This window comes from Solanum verrucosum, unplaced genomic scaffold, assembly GCF_900185275.1.
Source record: "Solanum verrucosum unplaced genomic scaffold, falcon-dt-bn FXZP01000022.1, whole genome shotgun sequence".
In the NCBI taxonomy this organism is placed as follows: domain Eukaryota; kingdom Viridiplantae; phylum Streptophyta; class Magnoliopsida; order Solanales; family Solanaceae; genus Solanum; species Solanum verrucosum.
This window is the reverse complement of record NW_026020086.1, coordinates 4560801-4585715: the sequence shown is the minus strand read 5'-3', so window position 1 is coordinate 4585715 and position 24915 is coordinate 4560801. Positions and strand designations below refer to the sequence as shown.

General features: G+C 36.7%; 2 protein-coding genes and 1 long non-coding RNA gene across 4 annotated transcripts; 1 reads left to right on the top strand and 2 right to left on the bottom strand.

Annotated features, from left to right (window-relative positions):
• Positions 1-5736, top strand: LOC125824381 (VAMP-like protein YKT61). The gene is made up of 6 exons (XM_049503751.1): positions 1-456; positions 1335-1432; positions 1525-1629; positions 1752-1817; positions 3868-3954; positions 5523-5736. Exons 1-6 carry the CDS (start codon positions 264-266, stop codon positions 5571-5573), a joined length of 600 nt encoding a protein of 199 aa, XP_049359708.1. The 5' UTR covers positions 1-263; the 3' UTR covers positions 5574-5736.
• A 1158-nt stretch (positions 5737-6894) lies between these two features.
• On the bottom strand, positions 6895-7994 carry LOC125824382 (temperature-induced lipocalin-1). The gene is made up of 2 exons (XM_049503753.1): positions 7575-7994; positions 6895-7317 (listed from the first exon to the last, which is right to left on the bottom strand). Exons 1-2 carry the CDS (start codon positions 7929-7931, stop codon positions 7132-7134), a joined length of 543 nt encoding a protein of 180 aa, XP_049359710.1. The 5' UTR covers positions 7932-7994; the 3' UTR covers positions 6895-7131.
• A 6598-nt stretch (positions 7995-14592) lies between these two features.
• LOC125824385 (uncharacterized) lies at positions 14593-21378 on the bottom strand. 2 transcript variants are annotated; one of them, XR_007442769.1, is made up of 3 exons: positions 21115-21378; positions 19310-20144; positions 14593-14715 (listed from the first exon to the last, which is right to left on the bottom strand). It is a non-coding gene; the product is annotated as an uncharacterized LOC125824385 (long non-coding RNA). The 2 variants fall into 2 exon arrangements; XR_007442768.1 differs by lacking the exon at positions 14593-14715 and adding an exon at positions 18023-18049 and having other exon boundaries at positions 19244-20144.
• Positions 21379-24915: the final 3537 nt, after the last annotated feature.

The window sequence follows — 24915 nt, the reverse complement described above, 5'->3', positions numbered from 1 at the left end:
TCCCTTTTTTTCCTTTTTCATTTTTCCTATTCTTATTCCTTCTCCATTAAAATAATTAATAGCAATAAAATAAAATAAATAGTGATAAAAATCAACACATCGCGTAATCTCAAGAAGGATCAATTCCATTCCTTTGAAGGCGGCCATAGAAGAAAGGAGAAAAATTCTCTGAAATTTATTTTGGTGTTTTTGGATAATTTTTTCATTTTTTTTTTTTGAAAAAAATTTGAAGAAGTTTCAGAGGTTTAGAGAGAAAAACAGAGATGAAGATCACAGCTTTGATGGTGTTGAAATGCAATCCAGAAGGTTCGGATCCTGTGATCTTAGCAAACGCTTCTGATGTTAACCATTTTGGGTATTTTCAGAGATCTAGCGTTAAGGAATTCATGGTTTTTGTGGGTCGAACTGTTGCTAAAAGGAACCCACCTGGACAACGACAATCTGTTCAGCATGAAGGTTTGATTTCTCCAACACCCTTTTGGAATTTTGGTTGATTTGTTTGTGGGGTTGTGTTATCTTGGTTTGGGGAGTCGAATATGTTGTTTGGTTTTTGGTGGAATTGCAGATGCGGTATTAATTGATGATTTTTTGTTCATAATTGGGTGTTTGGGTTTGTGATATTATGTAGGTTGCAGCTCAATTTGCTGTTTCTTTTTGGTAAATTGTATAGATGGATGAGTAATGTTGCAAAGTTAGACAAAAACAGTACTTTGTGGACAATTGAATATAGTTAGCTGGTACCTCTGGCCGGTGGGAGGTGGCAGGTATCTGTAGTCGAGGTGCGCGCAAGTGGGCATAGACACCGCCGGGTTATAAAAGAAAAAGTTGCAAAGTTGCAGCTGTTGGTCCTATAGGTGCTGCTGATGCTTTGAGACTTGAATTTTGTGATTTTTCTGTTTTCATTTCTCTTTTTTTTGTTTGTTTTGGGGATGGTTTTGCACAAAAGTTTATCAATAACCTCCAGGTACACGCTACCCTACCCAGAAACCACTTTTTTGAACTACATGGGGTATGTTGTCCTTGTACAAAAGTAGAAGGATGAAGTGCTGACTAGCTTAGTTGGGAAAATTGTTGTGTGAACTACTTGATCTTTTTCAGTTATATTTCTTGAAGTCTTCACATGCTTACACGAGTTATGTTAATCGGTGTTCTTGATGTTTATCAACTAGTGTAGGATATAAAAATTTGGTGGATTGGCTCTCAATCACAGCCTCTAGCACAAAGTAGTGATTTTTACGTCACGTTTGATCTATATACCGGCCCAATGATATACTCCTAATTGTTTTTTGGTTACACATACACCAGGTTTGACATGTGTTTTTTTTTTACCTTAGAATACAAGGTGCATTCATACAATCGAAATGGTTTATGTGCTTTGGGCTTCATGGATGATCACTATCCAGTTCGAAGTGCATTTTCACTGCTCAACCAGGTATAGGCTCTTTATTTTAGATATTCAGCTTTGAGAGGAGAAACTCTATATATGGAGAGATCAAACTATGGATCTGCATCTGATTTTTCCAGGTTCTGGATGAGTATCTGAAGAATTTTGGTGAGTCATGGAAAACGGTTCAAAGCGACAATGCTCAACCATGGCCTTATCTGAATGAAGCTCTAGTCAAATTTCAGGTTTCCTTTTTGTTTTTGTTTGCTGGGTGATGATGGATATTCCTTTTCAATCAAATTCTTCCCACCTTCATTTTAAAACAATTGATGGTTGAGCTAAAGTCCTGTCATGTTGACCCCTACAGGATCCTGCTGAGGCCGATAAGCTGTTCAAAATTCAACGAGAGTTGGATGAAACAAAAATTATTCTCGTAAGTATTGTGTTATTCTCATGATTGCCTGCTTAATGGTATCTTTTTAAGCTCTTTATTCGAAGATGATAGTAAGCAGTTTGCATTTGGATAATGATTGGTTGATCATTGAGGACTGAGTTCCAGAAGACCTGGACAGAATACCGATTCTTCATTTCTTTGGTTAATGATCTTTATAGCCTTGATGGTTATATATGGACATGTAACTCCTAGCCCCCGCCAGCCAATTTCCTGTAGGCTTCTGCTCGTGCATTGAATTTCCAAGGAAGTTACTAATTAATTTTGTATTGCTTTTTAACAAGTTGAAATCATTTGTATGCTGGAGTCTACCACATTGGTTTGAGGGTATGTCTGTGTGGTGGGGGGTTTGATCCATCCCACACATAAGCTAACTCATTGAGATGGAGTTAGGCCCAAGGTCTGTTTTCTGAAGATCCATTTTGCTTAACATGGTATCAGAGTCCGGCCATTTTTGTTGTTGTATTGGCCCTCATGTTATGTTTTTCATGCTTCATATGTCCAATTGGGGTGTTCTGTATCCACATTGGTTGAGAGAATGGGTTGTAGTCTCTTTATGTGATTTTTGGGCAACCCTCATCTCATAAGCTAACTTTTGGGATTAAGTTAGGTGCAAGGTCCATTTTCTTAACAGAAGCAGGAGTTTAGTTTTGTATGCTTCATTCTCATGCTCTATCTCACAACATTTTGGCATGGTGAAAGACTATATGCCTCTCTAATTTATCATATAACCTGCTTTTGGAGCACTAACCTATATCCGTATTGTATATTGTACACTAAAATGGTTATCGTGTTCGAATGGTTGTGGAGCCATTAATTATTGTACTCATCTCTGGTCTGTGACGCAATGGTTGTTTACGCTATTTGTAGTACGAAATAGAGGTGATATTTAACTCTTGAATTTCCTTTTCACTTGGTTATTTCTGATTTGAGGTCATCTGGTACACGATAGCCTATTAGAGAATGAAGCTGATGCAGTTTTTCTCCAATTTCTTTGCCTATACACTGTGTTTGGTTAGATTTGAAAGAAAAAAAGTGGAACCAAGCTGAGCTTTGTTATTTCTATTGTTTGCTACCTTTTTTTATTACCGAGAAATCCCGAGTGCCACTGGCCCACGGTTCAAATTTGGTGAATAATGATATATTTGAGAAATAAAAGTGGAGGTTGCTTCTCTGTCTACTTCTTAACCCCTCCCAACTTGGACATGAAGAAGGAACATATATTTTTTGTACTTGTATTCCAACCTTACCAAACATTAGAGGTAAATAATGAATTTCCCCGCCTTGGGGAAGTAAATTAGTGATTTCTTTCATCTTTACAATTCCCATCCCCTTTGGGAACCAAATATACTGTTAGTTGATGTCGAGTGATTGGTAGAGGGGGGAGTTCTATCTCTAGGAAAAAGGAAAAATATATAATGAAGGAGTTCCAGAAGAATATAAGGATGATAAAGATACTGTAATTATTACAGCTTAGAATTTGACAAGTGCGTTGCCACTTTTTGGTGGATGTATCCACCTTCATTATTTGATGTCTAGTTAATTTTTTTTTTGAATTCTTAATGTATTTGTTATGTTATTCCAAGTAGTTTAATGGTTTTATACTTTTCATTGATAAGCTTTCCAAGTTATTTACACTTTGTCCCTCACTCCCTCTTGTAGGCCATGGTTATTACTTTGAGTAGTACCTGGTTTGACCTTCCTGGTGCATTTTAAGCAAACTATTCTTATATGGACATCCTAAAGCTTTAACATCAAATGCTCGTGTTAAAAGCATGCTGTTGGGTAGAAAATTAGGAAAGCAAATATGATTCTTACATTGCGCAATCAACTCAGTGCGTTAGTTAAATGTGTTTTTAGAAGTAACTTCTCTTTTGAGACTCTAGTTGTTCTGTTTATTTGTATTTTCTTTCTGAATGTGCACTGTACTTGTCAAATATTTATGCATATTAATGCCTGAAGGAGTTCTGGTCCTCTTTTTTTGGTTGCTGCTAGCTGTGCTGATATTGGTCTCTTTTACCTTTTGTCACAGCATAAGACAATTGACAGTGTCTTAGAACGTGGTGAGAAGCTAGACAGTTTGGTTGAGAAGAGTTCAGATCTCAGTGCTGCTTCACAGGTAATGCATCTGTTAAGAGGATAATAATCTTGAAAAGAAATCTATATTTGTTAAGAGGATTATAATCTTGAAAAGAAAATAAACGCTGTTTAACAATGAACAGTTCTTCATCTTTCCTCTTGGGTGGAATATATTTACTCTAATTAATCTGATTTAATAACATAATAAAAATATGCAGGCTCAAGTCTGTACTTTTCTGAGATGAGTCGTCCACTTTGTTTGTGGAAACTAGAGTTTTTACTTTAGTCATAGTTATGTATTAGGCTGATTCCCCATGAAATTTGTACTCAGATATTATAGATTTGCCATGACTAGCATGTGGATCATTGGGGTTGTTTAACGAGTTTCAATTTAAAGAAATGGTCAAACTACAACATAATTTTTTGTTTTTTTCACCAGAATGGGGACTTCCAACAATTGGAAGTTTGGCCTGGTCTTAACAATTAAGTTCTTCCTAAGATAGTAATATTCTAACAATATGTTTTAAGTTAAACAGAATCAAGAGGTAAATTTAAAAATTAGTGCTATAGGTTAGCCATTGCAACTTCACGTTGTTTTTAAATAGTGCAAGGTTTATATTTCACTAAAAATCTTCTCATTTTTCTCCCCTTTATGCAATTCGAACCTCTCTTAATTCAGTCAACAGTGACCCTTCCCCACTTTGATCCCATGATGACCGGAACCCTCAACCTTAAGGTTGTAGGTGGAGTGTGGCTTAGTTTTCACATGATTGCATGTTCTGCTTTCCACTTGAGCAACCTCTCTAGTCAGATGATCTCTCTTCATATTTCTTTAAGCAATAATCAATCGTAACTCACCTCTACTATTTTTATCAATTTATTTTGACAATTCAGATTATGTCCACTGTTGTGTGGATAATACTCGGATCTTTTGACAATGTTATTGCTATGGCTCACTAACTCAAAAGATCCAAGTAGTTTTTACGCTCAATATCGAGTTGGGCGGGGAGGTTATTTGCAATTTATTTGTGGAAAGTATTTGACAAGTCACATTTTCTCTACAAGCATGGTAGACATGACATGATAGGTGCAGGCGCATGCATGCCATGGAATCGTTTGTTGAATAATATGGACATACGGAACTGAGCAACAAGTTCTGTAGTATTATCACACTAGATACACATCTTCCTGCTAAGTGAACTCGTGTCAAAGAACACAGTCGAATATCGTTCTGCAGTATATGTCCATTGGGAGTTCTTTAGTTGAATTAAAAGCTTGATGCCAAATTTTCTACTTGTGGGGGGAGAGGAACGAATGAAGCTTCTTGGTGATGCGATTTGTTGACGTGCTCATGGACTGGGAAAGTAAACATCTGAAATAAGCTGTCTTCTCTTATACATGAACTGTATTTCGGTGAACCCCTTTGTGATATGGCCATGGATCACCCTAATTAGAAACACAATGTGCTTGTCTCTGCTGTTAGCCTTTTATTACTATTTCTCTCTGGTAATGTTAATATTGTAGAAGCTGCAGACTCTTATACATTATCTGTGAGACTCTATTAGTTTTGGCTTATTTCCTGACATAAACTGTTTGATTTTCAAACAGATGTTCTACAAGCAGGCGAAGAAAACCAATTCATGCTGTACAATTTTATAGACTGTTCTCTGAAAATGAAAGGGGGGCAATTCAACCACGGATAAACTTGTGTCTATGTTGCATATGAAGTATCGGAGAATTGTTTGTTTATATCATCTATGATATTCTGTAAGCTTGAATTCTTTTGTTCTCTATTGTAATATGATCTCAGATGAAGAGAGAGTCAAGTCTCAGATTGATATTCTTGTTTGAAAGTTGTGATGTGATGATGTTCACCTAACTATAGTTACTATATAACATGTTTCCTGTTTCCTGTTTCCTGTTTCTGATGTCTTGTCTTGCTGATATTTGGCACAATCTTTGCTGTATGCTGAGACTGAATACCCAAAATCCCCATTCCGCAACCAATGTGAGACAAATTCGATACCCCTGCACCCCGCGCATGGCAGGCCTTTGTACTGGAGCATGGAGTCATCGGGTAAATCAAGAATTGAGATGGATCTAACTTTGATCATGATAGGAAGTGAACCTTAGCGTAACTTATTTTCAAAAGCTAGCTAATGACATTAGCCATTAGGAGTGAATCCATTTTTCCAGACCTTGGACCTATAGTATGTTATAGTACTAAGTAGAAAGTACCATCAAACCTTTCTACGACGGTGTTGTCTCTTTACAGATTTTATTATAGAAAACATATAATATGAAAGATCGATTTTTAAAAAAACTTAGCCTTAAAATTTCAAAACTCATCATATATATGTTCAAATAAGGATTTAATATTTTTCTAAAAAAATATGAAGTCAGACTATATCAAACAATTGTAGGGACAACAATGTGGAAATTTGAGGCTAACATGGAATCCTTAATCACCAAGTTTACACCAAATCCAATGATGTCTCTATCCATAGAAACTTCATGCCAAATTAGTGAGTTCGAGAGAAGAGTTATGTTCAAACGAATCCAAAGTTTACATTAAAAAAGAAGAAGTTAATAGCAAAAAAATACACTAAAAATATTTTAAATTTTCGTATGAATTTACTATATGAACTTTACTATCTGGTGTGCGAGTTGATTTTATCAAATTTCATAGCCAAATCATTAGACGTACAAATTTTATATATGAAATATTAGATGTTTTTGTATAAATTATCAGATATGTAAGTGTTTCATATCACCAACTATTTATCTAAATACACTCTTTTAACTTATTCCATTTTTCTTCATGAAATATCGCCATCCTTCAAATAAAAAAGAAAAAACTTAATAGTTACACTGATAGTTCATTATAATTTATATAGAAAAATTGCACTGATAGTTCATTATAAAAGTCCAAAACCATAATACGTCTCTAAGAAGAAACCACATAAGTATACACAAATTCAAGAAACAAATTATATATTCAACATTTCATAATTTATATTGTAAAATTAACAGCAAACTCTCTTACAAGTTACAACAACACACTATTACACATACACACCTAAAAGAAAATTACAACCTTAAAAAACATTTGAAATATATAAACAACAATAAACTCTTCTTTACAAGACAACTTTTCATAATTTATATTGTAAAATTTATTTAGTTATTGGTTTTAAAAAAACTACATGCAAGATGACTATTTTCCCAAGATTGATTTGATCCACCAAATTCCTTTAGTGTCCTTTGGGGCATCTTCACCATCTGGTGGAGGATCAGCTTGAGGTGTCTTGTGAAGTTTGCTCACATCATATCCTACTTCTTTTGCCTTCTCAACAAGTTGGTTGTATATTTCTTCATCAAGATGTGGTTGCCTACATAATATCTATAAACCAAATAACATTTTGTTAAAACCATATAATATAATCGAGCAAAAGATATCTACAACTCCACTTATAAGACTATACTGAATAACTTACTTATAAGACTATACTGAATAAGTTGTTATTGTATCTAAACTCCACTTAAGTTTATGATAACCATTATGTAACTAACTTCCTCCCAAATATTGATATCCAACCATATGCCATTTTTCAAATTATCAACAAAAAAAAAAAAAAAAAAAAGATTTAGTGAACTTACCCAAAGATATTTCTTACTAGGTTGACCAATCAAAGCATATTGATAATCATCATCAATATATAAAACCCAATAATCTCCAACAATTGGAATAATTGGCAAGAAAGGTGGGATATAAAATTTCACTTTAAGTTTTGCTTCATCACTTTTTGGATCAACTTTATAAGCTGTCCCTTCAATTGAACCTCTTTTTCCACCACTCCATGTTTCATTTAACACATGTACTGTCCCATCTTGGTTTAAAGTGTAAGTGGCTCTTGTGTTTACACCATCTTTTGGTTGATTTCTTGATGGAAATGAGGCAATTTCATACCATCTTCCCATGTATTTTTCAACATCCAAATTCTTCACTACTTCCATCTCTTTTGCAAAGTTTCAAAGAAGTGAGAAGTTTTTGGTCTCTTTTAGATTTGGTTTCTTGATAAGGTTTAGTGTGATGTGAGATATATATAAAGGTAAAATGGGGTGGAATGTTAGATTTCAAGAAAGTACTAGTTATCTTTTTTTCCAAGAATTTTAAGGGTAGAAAAGGGTTTTTGTGATGTTAATCTCTCGTTTTTAACATATTTTTCCTTTTAGTTTGTTTAAAATTAAAATATCTCCTTTTTCTTTTGTGTCAACTCTTTTTTGACTTTGCACGCAGAAAATCTTAATGTGAACATTTATTTTGTTGGTAAGAGTTCGATTTCCAACTTTGTAATTTTTTTAAATCTATTTTCCTTCCCTAGCTCTACTGATTTCTTGATAAGGTTTATTGGGATGAGGATATATTGTGTAATGTGAAATATTTGTGGATATAGACGCGGACATTTGAGCACCTTACAAGTGTAATAATGGACCTTTTTTGGCAGATTATGAAATGGTAGGTTCTAGAATTGTGTTCAATAATACAAGGGGCTGTTTAAATTGTTTTTTTTTTTTTTCATTTTAATGGTAATTTCTTTCTACACATTCTAGAATAATTATTAATGAAGGTGATTGTTAACCAAGACATTTTAATATTTTTATTTTTAGTACATTTTCACAGATACTGGTAAATCAACTTAAATGGTACACTTGAAATATATTTCATTTTTAGAATACAGCTCTTTACCTACACCAAATCTCTAGCTTAAACTAAAGGCTTTTCACCGAGTATTAGAGAACCTCAAACTATAGAATATTGAATTACAGCTGATCCCAACTATTAGGGGTGGCCATAGTTGATTAATTTATCAATCATCTTCGTCATCGTTGGGACTACATTGAGTATATTATTGACTTGTTATAAGTAACAAAATTGTACTCTCTCTTTATCAGTTTAACTTTTTAGATGATATCGTCACACAATCATTAGAATTTTGCAATGTGAGGGCTATTCAACACAAATGTACACATCGGCTATGTAAGTTAACAGAGAGACAGAGCAACCACCTGCATTCTCAGAGTCGCAAAAGCCTCCATTCTACTAGAACAAACAAGGTAACAGGGAAGCCTCAGATTCACTTTTCTCAGATAAAATCCAAAGAGCTTTAAAACTGCCATGGCTGCAAGCATTAGATAGCCTTGTGAGAAAGAGAAGAAAAAACCAAAACTGGATCTTTTCTCTTCAAATCTCAAAGACCCATCTGAGCTGCCACGCCAAGACTTCGTCATTGTCAACCATATATTGTCCAAATGCCTAAACAGTCTTTTCAGCTCAGGAGGAAAATGTCTGATTCATCTTTCACAAACAGCAATCTTCATAGCCTCTAAAAAGTGAAACAGAGGGAGTAATAAATCAATCAACTAAGGGTGGTTTTGCAATTGGAATAACTTTCATTTGAGAGATCATTGGCAGCGAAGAATGACAGAGGGGCACAACCACCCATAGAAACTCCCCACAGCTCTCTGCTTTCATCGCAACCTAAGACTTAAACTAAGGAGAGTTACCAGAAATTGAGGCTCAGATTTATGTTATATCCCAGGCAAAAAGAAATCTGACGATACCATGGCTGCAAAAACCACCTGAAAATCTGGGGTTATGCCCCGCCAAGATACGAGTCGGATAATCTCAAATGTCAGATTAATAAGGGAATGAAAGGTTGCTAAAATCATCATTGCCTCTTTCAAGCCATTAATCATACTGCCATAACTACTTGCTAAACCAAATGAATCAATAACAGCTTGTTTAGATTGTTGTTACCCATTGTATTATATTGTTACTTTAGACAGACCAAATAGATAGATAACCCTTCAAACTTGCCATGAATTGTCAGTTAGGCAGTAATCACTTGGGCATTTCAACTTGACAGATGCAAAATGAGATCCAACATCGCCATGGCTGCAAAAACCACCAGAAAATCTAGGGCATGCCCTGCCAAGATACGGGTCGGATAGTATCAAATGCCCGATTAAGCTCAGAAGGAATGAAAAATTGATAAAATTATATTCCCTCTTTCAAGCCATCAATCATATCACCATTGACAATTTTAACAGCAGCCTTGAAGTATCCCATTTGTGCAATTTTTTCTAATTTCCCAGAAACTGAGGCTTAGGTCTGTGTTATAGACCATGTTGCTCAGACTCTTCAAAAATATTATCAGATGTGTTGGATCCATCAAAAGTAGTGCATTTTTTGGAGGATTCGACACTGGTGCGACACCATTTTTGGAGAGTTCGAGCAACTTTGGTTATAGCTCAACAAACAGAGATCCGATGATAAAATGACTGAACAACCACCAGAAAATTTGTGGACATACCCGCCAAGATACGGGGCACCACCACCTCCTTTTGGAAGTCGAGTATACTCACCACCACCACCGGCAGCATTAAATGCTCCGGTAAAGGCACAAAGAAAAAAAGAAAGAAAGAGACTGAAAGATGCATGGTTTTAGCATACATCATGGAGGAAACACTTCAAGCTTCCTCCTTTTTGAGACTGCTCTTTAATCCAAAAGAGCAAAGTCCTGAAGAGCGAAGAAAGGGCTGTTGAGATGTTTACAGTAATGGAGAAATCATTGGCTAATGCAAAGAGAGGCAACTTCCCTTTCAACAAAAATCCTCTTAACTCTCCGGGGACTCATTTTATCCCTTCTGAGCTTTCTTGTTGAGAGGAGAGGCAAATAAGACTCTCAAGTTCAGAATGCAGGAAATGACAAAAATAGTCAGTAGGTTCAACGTAGCCTCTTCAGTATGCACTGACCTGTTTTGGTCTTCTATATTTGTCAAGAGATCAGTACCTACATTTTCAGATCAATTCAAGAAAACTTCTAAAAGATACTGTTTCAGTGATCAAACGTAAGTTAAATTGAGGTAAGGAGGCTCAGACTTTCGCCTATTTAATCAAAGAGCAGAGCTAAACCAGCCATGGCTGCAAATATTGGTTGCCTCGTGAGAAAGGACTACAAAACACCTACTATTTCTCATCCTTCTTCACAGACCTTCCAAGTTGTCTTTGCCAAGCCAGGCCTTGGACTTGACTCCAACATTTTCAGTCTTGTAAAGATAATCTTCATAGCCTCAGTATTTTAGGATTCTCAAGATACAAAAAGGGCATCAAATTTGAGGATGAACACGTGACACTTCAATTGAAAGACAGATAAAAGCTTGTCATGTTAGTACCCTTACACAGCCAAAGCAACTGCTCAAAGGCCATTTTTCTGACAAATAATTAAATAGTACAAAGAGCACAAAACCTTCTGAGTTAAATCTTGCCTTAATTGGCAAAGATAATCTCTTCTCCAGTCAACACTCTACTGCTTTGACTCATTCCTGCAGAGTTCAAAGACTTATTTTTCAAGATAATATAGATAAATGTTGCAGGTTTAATCAAGGTACACATGAATATACTTTTCTAGCAATAGCATGAGCTTGCCACTTTTGCCCTTTTTTTTTTTTTTTGATAAAGATAATGTTGTATTCATCAGCATTAAGGATATGCTGGAGACCTCCAAAAATTGGTTTCCAACAAGAGAAAAAACAAAAAGGCTAATAGATTACAAAGTGCCTATAAAATCCATTCCATTATCAAAAACAACCTAAGCAACTAGTCTTACGACAGAATTTTCTAAAATCAATAAATTGAGGTTCAGATCTGTGTTTACCTCTGGCAGAAAGAGAGGTCAACGACGCCATTGCTGCAAAAATCAACAGAAAATGTGGTGCATGCACCGCCAAGATATGGGTCAAATAATCTCAAATGCCCGATTAGTATTAGCTTAGGAGGGATGAAAGATTTACAAAATCATCATTGCCTCTTTCAAGCCATCAATTATACTCATCACCACCTGCATAACTTTTCTCCAGAGGTGAATCCAGGACTTTGTTTATTGGGCTATTGATAGATTATTACACATATTAGCTGAAGTTCTTAAAACAAATACAGGGTTTTGGCCTAGGTTTTACTGAATTGATAGCTTCCAAAACGACAGAGAAAGTACAACAACATACCCAGGGTAATACCACAAGTGGGTTGGGGGAGGGTAGAGTGTACACAGACCTTACCCCTACTTTGTAGAGATAGAGAGGTTGTTTCCAATAGACTCTTGGCTAAGTAACGCATCTCAAAGCAGCCTGGCAACACCATGGCAGAGAGAAAATGAGGCTCAGATATGTGTTAAGCTCGAGCAAAAAGAGAGTTCGGCGATGCCATGGCTGCAATAACCACCAGAAACTCTAGGAGCATGCCCTGCCAAGATACGGGTTGGATAATCTCAAAGTCTGATTGATAAGCTCATAAAGGTATAAAAGATTGACAAAATCCTCATCGCCTCTTTCAAGCCGTCAATTTTGCTCACCACCACCTGTATAACTCTAACCAGTCTCCAAGCAAGCAAACCCTAAATACAAAATATTTTTCAAACTGACATAAAGGCTCAGATCTGTGTTTAAGATCGGGCAAAAGGAGAGTCCGGCAACGCCATGGCAGCAAAACAACCTGAAAATGGGAACATGCCCTGTCAAGATACGGGTCAGATAATCTCAAATGCCCGATTAATCAGTTCAAAGGGGGATGACAATTCGACATAATCATCATTGCCTTCATCAAACCATTGATGATACTCGCCACGTACACCGCCAAAATTCAATGGTCCGGCAGAAGCATTTAAAAAAGAGAATAGATGGTATTAGCATGCATAGCATGAAAGGGTATGAAACCCTTAATAATACTCCATCAGTAAGATTGATAAAAGGGCTGTTGGGATCCGGCAGAAGCATTGAAAAAGTAAAAAAAAGTTGAAGGGCACAGAAATCATCTGCAACAATATGTAACAACCATCCAAGCGAGCTGCTAATAACACACTCAAACAACAACAAATAACAACATTCCCAGTGTATCCCACATGTGGGATTTGAGAGGGTAATGTGTATGCAGCCTTACCCTGTTGAAGTTCTGTTAATAATATACTCCCTCTGTTAAAATTGATAAAAGGATTGTTGGGTTTTTTATAGTAATGGAGAAATCATTGGCTGATGCAGAGAGCGGCAACCACCCTTTCAATGAAAAATCCCGTAAGCACACTGTAGCCTCATTCTTTCCCTTTTGAGCTTTTGCTTTGTACATTTCCCTAACCTTTTGTTTCCCGAAACTGATAGAGAAAGTGAGGCTCAGATCTGTGTTAAGCTCAGGTAAAAATAGAGTCCAACCACGCCATGGCTGCAAAAACTACCAGAAAAGCTGGTGGCATGCCCCGCCAAGATACGGGTCGGATAACCTCAAATGCCTGATTAATCAGCTCATAAGTGAATAAAATTTGGCAAAAGTCATCATCGCCTCTTTCAAGCCGTCGAATTATACTCACCACCATCGCTTCCACCAGCAACATTCAATGCTCCGGTGAAAGCACCAAAAAAAAGAAGAAAAAAAAGAGTTGAAGGGCGTCGAAACCCTTTGAAACGTTATGTAACAACCATCCAAACAAGCTGTAAGTTATATACTCCCTCCATTTAAAATTGATAAAAGAGTGGTTGGGATTCCTACAGTAATGGAGAAATCATTGGCTAATTCAGTGAGAGGCAATCACACTTGGAACAAAAACCCTCAAATCCCTGTAGCCTCATTCTTTCCCTTCTGAGCTTTTGCTTTATTCATTTCCCAGAACTTTTGTTTATATAGTACACTGAAGATGTTAGAATACTCCGTCTGTTAAAACTTAAAATTGACAAAAGGGTTATTGGGTTTCATACAGTAATGGAGTTCAGTAAATTGAGGCTCAGACCTGTGCAAGCAAAGAGAGTCCAACCACGCCATGGCTGCAAAAATCACCAGAAAATCTGGGAGCATGCCCCGCCAAGATACGGGTTGGATAACCTCAAATGCCCGATTAATCAGCTCAGAAGGGAACAAAAATTGACATAAATCATCATCACCTCTTTCAAACCAGCCGATTATACTCACCACCATTGCTTCCACCAGCAACATTCAATGCTCCGGCGGAAGCATTAAAAAAAGAAAAGAAAAAAAAAGAGTTGCAAGGGCATAGAAACCCTTTGACAATATAACAACAATCCAAGCAAGCTGTTAATAATACACTCCACTCCCTCCATTAAAATTGATAGAAGGATAGTTGGGTTTCTTACCGTAATGGAGAAATCATTGGCTGAATATAGAGAGAGGCAATCACCCATTCAATGAGAAGTCCTCAACTCTCTGTAGCCTCATTCTATCCCTTTAAAGCTTTTGCTTTGCCCATTTTCCTAACCTTTTGTTTCCCTAAACTGACAGAGAAAGTGAGGCTCAGATCTGTGTTGAGCTCAGGCAAAAAGAGAGTCCAATAACGCCATGGCTGCAAAAACCACCAGAAAATCTGGTGGCATGCCCTGCCAAGGTACGGGTCGGTTAACCTCAAATGCCCGAATAATCAGCTCAGAAGGGAATAAAATTGGTAAAAATCATCATCGCCTCTATAAAGCCACCAATTATACTCACCAGCGCCGCTTTCAGCTCCACCAGCAACATTCAATGCTCCGGCAGAAGCCTCAAAAAAAGAAAAGAAAAAAAAAAGAGTTGAAGGGAATAGAAGCCCTTTGAAACGATATATAACAACAATCCAAGCAAGCTGTTAATAATACATTCCCTCCGTTAAAATTGATAAAAGGGTTGTTGGGATTCTTACAATGATAGAGAAATCATTGGATGAATGCAGAGAGAGGCAACCACCCTTTCAATGAAAAATCCTCAACTCTATGTACACCCACTTACATCAAATACAATTACCAGGATGGCTTTCCAAACAGGCCCCAAGGGTCTTCATGCTTTTAATATAGTATAGATAAAAGGGTTGTTAGGATTCTTACAGTAGAGAAATTATTGGCTGAATGCTAAGAGAGGCAACCACCCTTTTAATAAAAAGTCCTCCACTCTCTGTAGCCTCATTCTTTCCCTTCAGTTTTTGCTTTTTGTTTCTCAACTCTCAAAAACATTTTCCTTCATACCGAACACACCCTAAATACAACCAAAAAAATCCAAACTGAATAGAGAAAAATTGAGGCTCAGATCTGGTTAAGATCGGGCAACAAGAGAGTCCAACAAACGCCATAGCTGCAAAAACCACCACCACTGCAAAAGCTGGCATGCCCCGCCAAGATACGGGTTGGATAATCTCAAATGCCCAATTAATCAGCTCAGAAAGAAATCAAAAGTTGACAAAAATCATCATTGCCTCTTTAAAGTCACCGATTATACTCAACCCCACAGCTTCCACTACCCCCACCAGCAGCACTCAATGCTCTGGCAGAAGCATTTGAGAAAAGAGAATGCACTGTATGAGCGCAGCATGGAAGTATAGGTTAGATTGATATGGTATGTATGTATGTCTAATTAGGTCGTTTTTAAATTTTATAAAAGGGTTGTTGGGGATCTTACAGTAAGGGAGGAATCATTGGCTTATGCAGAGAGCGGCAACCACCCTTTCAATGAAAAATCCTCAACTCTCTGTAGCTTCATTCTTTTCCTTCTGAGCTTTTTGACTTTTGTTTCTCAACTCGCGAAAACATTTTCTTTCATACCAAACACACACCTTAATATCAAACAAAAAAGAGCCCAAGCTGAATAGAGAAAAATTGAGACTCAGATCTGTGTTAAGCTTGGGCAACAAGAGAGTTCAACCACGCCATGGCAGCAAAAACCACCAGAAAATCTGGGAGCATGCCCCGCCAAGATATGGATCAGATAACCTCAAATGTCCAATTAATCAGCACAGAAGGGAATAAAAATTGGCAAAAATCATCATCGCCTCTTTCAAGTGATCCGATGATACTCAGCACCATTGCTTCCACCAGCTCCACCGACAAAAAATCAATGCTCCGGCAGAAGCATTAGAAAAAAGAAAAAAAAAGTTGAAAGGCATAGAAACCCATTTCAAACAAAAGCTGTTAATTATACACTTCCTCTGTTTAAAATCAATAAGAAGGTTGTTGGGATTCTTACAGTAATGGGGAAATCACTGGCTGAAAGCAGAGAGAGGCAACCACCCTTCAAATGAAAATTCCTCAAACTCACTGTTAGCCTCATTCTTTTCCTTCTAAGCTTTTGCATATAGTACCCTGAAGCTGTTAATAATACTCCCTAAGTTAAACTTAACGAAGAGACCGGTAAATTGAGGCTCAGATCTGTGTTAAGCTCGAGCAAAACGAGAGTTTAACCACGCCATGGCTGCAAAAACCAGCATGCCCCGCCAAGATACAGGTCGGATAATCTCAAATGCTCGATTAATCAGCTCAGAAGGGAATAAAAATTGACAAAAATCATCATTGTCTCTTTCAAACCGTCCAATTATACTCACCACCATAGCTTCCACCAGCTCCACCGGCAACATTCTGTGCTCCAGCAGAAGCATTAAAAAAAGAGTTGAAGGGAATAGAAACCCTTTTAAACAATATGTAAGAACAATCCAAATGAGTTGTTAATTATATACGTCAATCAACATTTCTAAGGGTTTTCATGCTTTTAATATAGAGAGAAGTACTGAAAACACCCCTAAACTCTGTGCGAAATATTAGTTTCATCCCCAAACAATTGAGACCCTTAAAAACACCCCTTTACATGACTAATTGAACTAAAATACACCCCCGATCTTGCAACATGAGTGAAATACGCCCCTAAATTCTCGTCAAGTTTAGGGGTGTTTTTAACACTAATTTCGATTTTTTATTAAGAGTCTCATGCTCCTACAAGAGTTTGAGACCGCTTGCTATGTCATTGATATGACAGATCGAGGATGTATCTAAGTTTAGTTAGTCAAATAGAGGGGTGTTTTTTAAGGCTGTCAATAGATCGGAGACGAAATTGATAATTTGCGCCAAGTTCAGGGGTGTTCTTACTTTTCTCTTTGATATTGTACAGATAAAAGGGTTGTTGGGATTCTTACAGTTAACGGAAATCATTGGCTGAATGTTGAGAGAGGCAACCACCCTATCAATGAAAAATCCTCAAGTCTTTGTAGCCTCATTCATTCCCTTCTGAACTTTTTGCTTTGTTTCTCAACTCAAACATTTTCCTTCATATGGAACACACCCTAAATATAACAAAAAAAGGCCAAGCTGAATAGAGAAAAATCGAGGCTCAGATTTGTGTTAAGCTCGGGAAACAAGAGAGTCCAACAACTCCATGGCTGCAAAAACCACCAGAAAATCTGGGAGCATGCCCCGCCAAGATACAGTTTGGATAACCTCAAATGCCCAATTAATCAGAGCTCAGAAAGGAATAAACATTGGCAAAAATCATCATTGCCTCTTTTAAGCCATCCGATTATACTCGGCACCATCACTTCCACCAGCAACAATCAATGCTCCGGCAGAAGCATTAGAGAAAAGAGAATGCACTGTATGGTCACAGCATGGAAGTATAGGTTAGATTGATATGGTATATATATATATGTGTGTGTGTGTTTGTCTAATTAGGTAGTTTTTCCTAATATTTATAAAAGGGTTGTTGGGGTTCTTACATCAAGGGAGAAATAATTGGCTGATGCAGAGAGTGGCAACCACCCTTACAATGAAAAATCCTCAACTCTCTGTAGCCTCATTCTTTCCCTACTGAGATTTTTGACATTTGTTTCTCAACTCTTGAAAACATTTTCTTTCATATCAAACACACCCTTGATATTAAACAAAAAAAATTGAGACTCAGATCTGTGTTAAGCTTGGGCAAAAGGAGAGTCCAACCACGCCATGGCTGCAAAAACCACAACAAAAACTGGTGGCCCACCAAGATACGGGTCTGATAACCTCAAATGCCCGATTAATCAGCTCAGCTTGGGCAAAAGGAGAGTCCAACCATGCCATGGCTGCAAAAACCACCAGAAAAGCTGGTGGCATGCCCCGCCAAGATACGGGTCTGATAATCTCAAAATGCTCGATTAATCAGCTCATAAGGGAACAAAAATTGGCAAAAATCATCATCACCTCTTTCAAGCCGTCCGATTATACTCACCAACATCGCTTCCACCGGCAACATTCAATGCTCCGGCGGAAGCATTAAAAAGGAGTTGAAAAAAGAGTTGAAGGGCATAGAAACCCTTAAAACAATATGTAACAACAATCCAAACAAGCTGTTATTTATGTACTCCCTCCGTTTAAAACTGATAAAAGGGTTGTTGGGATCCTTACAGTAATGGAGAAATCATTGGCTGAATGTTGAGAGAGGCAACCACCCTTTCAATGAAAAATCTTCAACTCTCTGTAGCCTCACTCCCCCTTCTGAGTTTTTTGCTTTTTGTTTCTCAACTCTCGAAAACATTTTCCTTCATACCAAACACACCCTTAACATTAAGCAAAAAAGAGCCCAAGCAGAATAGAGAAAAATTGAGACTCAGATCTGCATTAAGCTTGGGCAACAAGAGAGTCCAACCACGCCATGGCTGCAAAAACCACCAGAAAATCTGGGAGCATGCCCCGCCAAGATACGGGTCAGATAACATCAAAATGCCCAATTAATCAGCACAGAAGGGAATAAAAATTAGCAAAAATCATCATCGCCTCTTTCAAGCCATCCGATTATACTCAGCACCATTGCTTCCACCAGCTCCACTGGCAACAATCAATGCTCCAGCAGAAGCATTAGAAAAAAGAAAAAAAAAGAGTTGAAAGGCATAGAAACCCATTTCAAACAAAAGTTGTTAATTATATACTTCCTCTGTTTAAAATCGATAAAAAGGCGGTTAGGATTGTTACAGTAATGGGGAAATCACTGGCTGAAAGCAGAGAGAGGCAACCACCCTTCCAATGAAAAATCCTCAAACTCACTGTTAGCCTCATTCTTTTCCTTCTAAGCTTTTGTTTATAGTATCCTGAAGCTGTTATCAATACTCCCTCAGTTAAAATTAACAAAGAGACCGCTAAATTGAGGCTCAGATCTGTGTTAAGATCGAGCAAAAAGAGAGTCAACCACGCCATGGCTGCATAAACCAGCATGCCCCACCAAGATACGGGTCGGATAACCTTAAATGCTCAATTAATCAGCTTACAAGGGAATAAAATTGACAAAGATCATCATCGCCTCTTTCAAACTGTCCAATTATACTCACCACCATAGCTTCCACCAGCTCCACCGGCAACATTCAATGCTCCGGCAGAAGCATTAAAAAGGAGTTGAAAAGAAGAGATGAAGGGCATAAAAACCTCTGAAACAATATGTAACAACAATCCAAACAAGTTGTTATTTATATACTCCCTCCGTTTAAAATTGATAAAAGGGTTGTTGGGATCCTTACAGTAATGGAGAAATCATTGGCTGAATGTTGAGAGAGGCAACCACCCTTTCAATGAAAATCCTCAACTCTTTGTAGCCTCATTCCTTCCCTTCTGAGCTTTTCGTTTTTTGTATCTCAACTCTCGATAACATTTTCCTTCATACCAAACATACCCTAAATATAACAAAAAAAGCCAAGCTGAACAGAGAAAAATTTGAGGCTCAGATTTGTGTTAAGCTCAGGCAACAAGAGATTCCAACCACGCCATGGCTGCAAAAGCCACCAGAAAATCTGGGAGCATGCCCCGCCAATATACGGGTTGGATAACCTCAAATGCCCGATTAATCAGCTCAGAAGGGAATAAACATTGGCAAAAATCATCATTGCCTCTTTCAAGCTGTCCAATTATTCTCAGCACCATTGCTTCCACCAGCTCCAGTGGCAACAATCAATGATCCGGCGGAAGCATTAAAAAGGAGTTGAAAAAAAGAGTTGGAAGGGCATATAGAAACCCATTTCAAACAAAAGTTGATAATCATATACTTCCTCTGTTTAAAATTGATAAGAGGGTTGTTGGGATTCTTATAATAATGGAGAAATCATTGACTGACTGCAGAGAGAGGCAACCACCCTTTCAACGAAAATCCTCAAACTCCCTGTTAGCCTCATTCTTATAGTACCCTGAAGCTGGTAATACTACTCCCTCAGTTTAAATTGACGAAGAGATCAGTGCATTGAGGCTCAGATCTGTGTTAAACTAGAGTATAAAGAGAGTCCAACCACGCCATGGCTGCAAAAACCAGCATGCCCCGCCAAGATACGGGTCGGATAACCTCCAATGCTCAATTAATCAGCTCAGAAGGGAATAAAGTTACAAGAATCATCATCGCCTCTTCCAAGCCATCCGAAGCAATAAAAGCAACTGTTAGAAAAATTATAGGAAATATAATTGAAGAAGAAGATGGCTTTAAGGCATGAAGAATCGCTTTCCTTAAAGAGATATTTCCCGTATACATATTAGGAAAAATACAAGAAATTGCCTTCAAGATACAACAAAGTCCTTGTATATGCATGTATATTTTTCTTTTTGGGTTACTTCTAGAGAGTCCTTATATTTATAAAACTTAAGAGATCGACTTTTCATAATAGTCATGTTCTTTCATGTGTTCAATTTAAGACCTCAATATATTACAAAATATCCAACAACAACATACCCAGTATAGTCCCACATGGTGGGGTTTGAGAGAGTAGAGTATATGCATTATCTTATCCCTCCTTTAGAGGTAGAGAGGTGGTTTCCACTAGACTCTCGGCTTAAGAAAAACAGTCCAAAGCAGTCCAGAAAGAGCAACAAAACATATTGAACAGTAACTACAAAAATATATGATAGTCGAAGTACAAGAAACTTCCAATAGTAACAAAATGAAAAGACAAGAAACTATATGAGTAATATTATGACCACTAGTATGGGAAGATCGCAAGACAATGCACTACTAGTCTACAACCTACGAACCTCCTTCCCTAATCTATGTCCTCCACAATATGTAACAACATTCCAAACGAGATGTTACGTTTGTCCATGAACTTTTTTCAATTTTTTCTGGAGTTGAACTCAGAAAAACAAGTTTGGCCATAAAATTTGGAATTCAACCATAGGATTTGAAAAACAAAAAAAGATACTTTTACTTTTTTCACTCCAAATTACTCACAAAAAGTCAAAAACGACTCCAATTTGTATTCATAGCAAAATACAACTCTAATTTTCAAATATAATTTTTCATTTTGAAAACAAACACTACATTATTTTCAAATTTCAGAATGAAACATGACCAAACACAAACTAATATACTTCCTCCATTTTAAATTGATAAAAGGGTTGCTAGGTTTCTTACAGTATGGAGAATGCATTGGCTGAATGCAGAGAGAGTCAACCACCCTTTCAACAAAAAAAAATTCAAAAGCCCTGTTAGCCTCATTTTTTATTTATGAACTTTTGCTTATAGTACCCTGAAGCTGTTAATAATACTCCCTCAATTGAAATGGACGAAGAGACCAGTAAATTGAGGCTCAGATCTGTGTTAAGCTCGAGCAAAAAGAGGGTCCAACCACGCCATGGCTGCATAAAACAGTATGCCCCGCCAAGATACAGATCAGATAACCTCAAATGCTCAATTAATCAGCTCAAAAGGGAATAAAAAGTGACAAAAATCATCATCGCCTCTATAAAGACACCAATTATACTCACCCCCACCAGCAACACTGAATGCTCAGGCAGAAGTATAAAGAAAAAATAAAGAGAAAAAAGAGTTGAAAGGTCATAGAAACCCATTTCAAACAAAGCTGATAATTATATATTCCCTCTGTTCAAAATTGATAAAAGGGTTGTTGGAATTCTTACATTAATGGAGAAATCATCGGCTGATATAGAGAGTGGCAACCACCCTTCCAATGAGAAATCCTTAAACTCTCTTTAAGCCTCATTCTTTCCCTTTTGAGCTTTTTGCTTTGTCCATTTCCCTTAGGTTTTGCTTATATAGTCCCCTCAACACTTGAACTATAATACTCCCATCTTTTTACCAGTTCATTAATTTTTCTTGTTGAAAGTATAAAAAAACAATTTCTTTAGGACAAAGATTTACATTTACAATTTTTAGTTTTTTTTTTAATATAGTTTCCAAATTTTCTTGGTCGATATAGTTTGAATATGTGAAAATGAGATGTACAAGTGGTCCAATGCAAAGGTACAAGGAAATTGTGGATAGGTGATAAGACATGATGCACTAACTTCACAAAGATATGATCTTCGATATAGTAGTTAAGAACTGTATCACTTTGTTCTTTCATATAAGGTGGATATCGAAATTACACCAAAAAGATAAAAGATAATCCATCAATTGAGCTACCAAAATTTTCCATCAAGTTTCTTGTTGTTCCATCCCTTTTAGTATTATTTAATATTTCCTGCACATCAATCATTGTATAATTTTGATAGTGATTGCTCCTTTTTTAGTTTGTCATATTATCTTTCACATTTTACCTTAATTTCTTCACTTTCATTCTCTTTTTTCGAATTATATCAAGAACAACTTCTCTAACTCCAGGTATTACCCTTGTATACACAATTACTTTTCTACCAATTTTTGCAACTGAACATATGGTCTCACTTGGCTCTAGAAGTAGTGAACATTATCAGCAATATTCAGAAAAACAGTTGACAAATTTCACTTTTGTTTTTTAATTAACCATAAAATCCCCAATAATGGATCACGACTTGAAACTCTATGTTGCACCAGTCATCTCTGTCTTTCTCTGCTTAAATACCAAACTTAACAATTCAAATCTGTGGCATGCATTCTAACACACCAACTGTTGCACTCTTATCCCTAAACCAAAGGGATAATTCAAACGCACGACATGCACCTCTATAACACAGCAATTGTTGCACTCTCACCGCTGGACCAAAGCCCCTAAGCCATGGGATGTATGCATAAATATAGTAGAGGTTTTTGATTGAACACATTTGAAACAACGAGGAACTTTTGAAATATATCCAATCAAGAGTGATAGACAATGTAGCCAAGCAAGAATCAGCTGGTTAGAACCACATATTAGCTCATCAACTAGAATCGTTCCAATCTTGTCCAAGTATGATATCGGCAACAGGGAAAAAGAGGGGATCAACAAATACAGAGCCCCTCGGCAAAGTTGCCTTGTTTTGCAATTCTTTTTTGTATATAACAAACAATTATCTATTTTCATACTTAAATAATGTTAGACCCTTTCAATTAGAATACATAGCGGCAGCAAGAAGCTGATTAAATACATAAAATACACCTAGTATAACAATATTTTTAGACTAGTAGTGATAACATAGAGCTAAATAGAGGCCTCATCTATCAGAGTAACTATGCCAAAAAGCATCATTTGGATGTTGATCCATGGCTTACTTGAATTACTCATCATTTAGGATGAATTGCTTCATGCACCGAGTAAACAAATTGATTGAAGGAGATCAGTGTGAATTATCAAGACTCTTAAGAAGTATGGCTTCTTGTAAAGATCATTATCAATGAAAGAGAACCCCTAAAAGATAATACATAGCAAAAACAAGAAACTGACTAAATGAAGCATAAAAATCACCTAGTGAAACTTCTTTAGATAAGTAATTGTGACAACATAGTGCTAATAGAGGCCTCATCCATCAGAGTAACTATGACAAAAAAGCGTCATTTGGATGGTAATCCATGGCTTACTTGAATTTCATTTAGGATGAGATATTTCATGCATATAGTAAACAAATTGAATAGAAGGAGAGCAGTAAGAAGTATAAACACTCCTAAGATAATACATAACATAAAACAAGAAGTATGACATCTTGTACCGATAATACTTAGCAGGAACAGGAACCTGACAAAATGAAGCATAAAATCAACTAGTGAAACTTCTTCTCAAGTAGTCTTGACAATTGAGGTCATCTATCAGAGTAACTATGACAAAAAGCTTCATTTGGATGTTAATCCATGGCTTACTTAAATTACTCATCATTTAGGATTGAATTCCTTCATGCACAGAATAAAGACTAGAAGTATTGATTTATTGTTTAGGTAATGAGGTCAATCACTAGTGTGCCCAAAAAAACCTAGGTAGGACGGAAAAAACCTCAAAAATTAGTGGTATCCACAAAACAAGTAATAACCGCAAAATTTGCATAAACTATAAAATGATCTTACTCCCAATATGATTTATAAATACACTGTTTTGCTCACAAAAGATTTATGATTTGGCTTGTATTCTAACACAAACTGTGGTGCTCCTGCATAAATTGATGCAGTTGTATTACATCATGTTAAAAAATGAACAATCAAATTACAGTTTAAACTACAACAGGTCAGGTTGAAGAAATTATGAACTTTCACCTATAAGAAAACTAAGCATATCAGCAACACCATAACTCAAAAATATATGTTAGTACTCAAATGCCTAGATTTCTAGACAAAGGAATACATATCTGGGCACAGGTTTTGTAATTACTATACAGAGTTCAAAAACAGAGAAAACAAGGGATGACATTAAGGCACACTTATCTCAGAGAAAGAGCTTCCCTATTCATTATAATTGAAAAATAGGGTAGTTTTAAATATAAAAAAGGAACATATTTATCAAAACAAAGAAACTCAAAAATAGACGTTGACATTCATAGAGTTCCTAGTCAAAAGAAAACATTTTTAGGCACACTCGTATGGAAAAAGCACCTCTAGGAACTCGGTAAGCTTATACTGGGCATGCTGTTTTTGTTGTTGGAATAGGCTCAGATTCGCCTTCTCTCAGGAAAAAACCAAACTAAAAAAAAAAACAATATGGCAACAAGCATCAGTTAGCTAACTTATGAGACAGAAAAGGAAGACCAAAAATGGAGCTTTCTCCTCCACTTCTCACAGACCCATCTGCACACCAAGATAGAGTCTTTTCTAGCTCAATGAGAAGATATGTCTGTTTCATCTTCCAAAGAAGACAAAAAACTTCAATTCTTCATTGAAGATTATTTGAAACGTAGGAAGTAGCAAACAAAAGAAACAGAGGGAGTAACAAACATAAGGGTGTTTTTTGTAATCATTTGAGTGATAATCGGCAGCGGAGAATGACAGAGAGCAGCAAAACCACCCATTGGAACTCCCTAAAGCTCTCTGCTTTCA

Excerpts from the sequence above, each read along its gene's own strand:
- LOC125824381 (XM_049503751.1), top strand. The coding sequence starts at position 264 with ATGAAGATCACAGCTTTGATGGTGTTGAAATGCAATCCAGAAGGTTCG. Across the intron at positions 457-1,334 it reads ACAATCTGTTCAGCATGAAG|AATACAAGGTGCATTCATAC; the intron begins GTTTGATTTCTC and ends TTTTTACCTTAG. Across the intron at positions 3,955-5,522 it reads ATCTCAGTGCTGCTTCACAG|ATGTTCTACAAGCAGGCGAA; the intron begins GTAATGCATCTG and ends ATTTTCAAACAG.
- LOC125824382 (XM_049503753.1), bottom strand. The coding sequence starts at position 7,931 with ATGGAAGTAGTGAAGAATTTGGATGTTGAAAAATACATGGGAAGATGG. Across the intron at positions 7,318-7,574 it reads CTAGTAAGAAATATCTTTGG|ATATTATGTAGGCAACCACA; the intron begins GTAAGTTCACTA and ends TTTGGTTTATAG.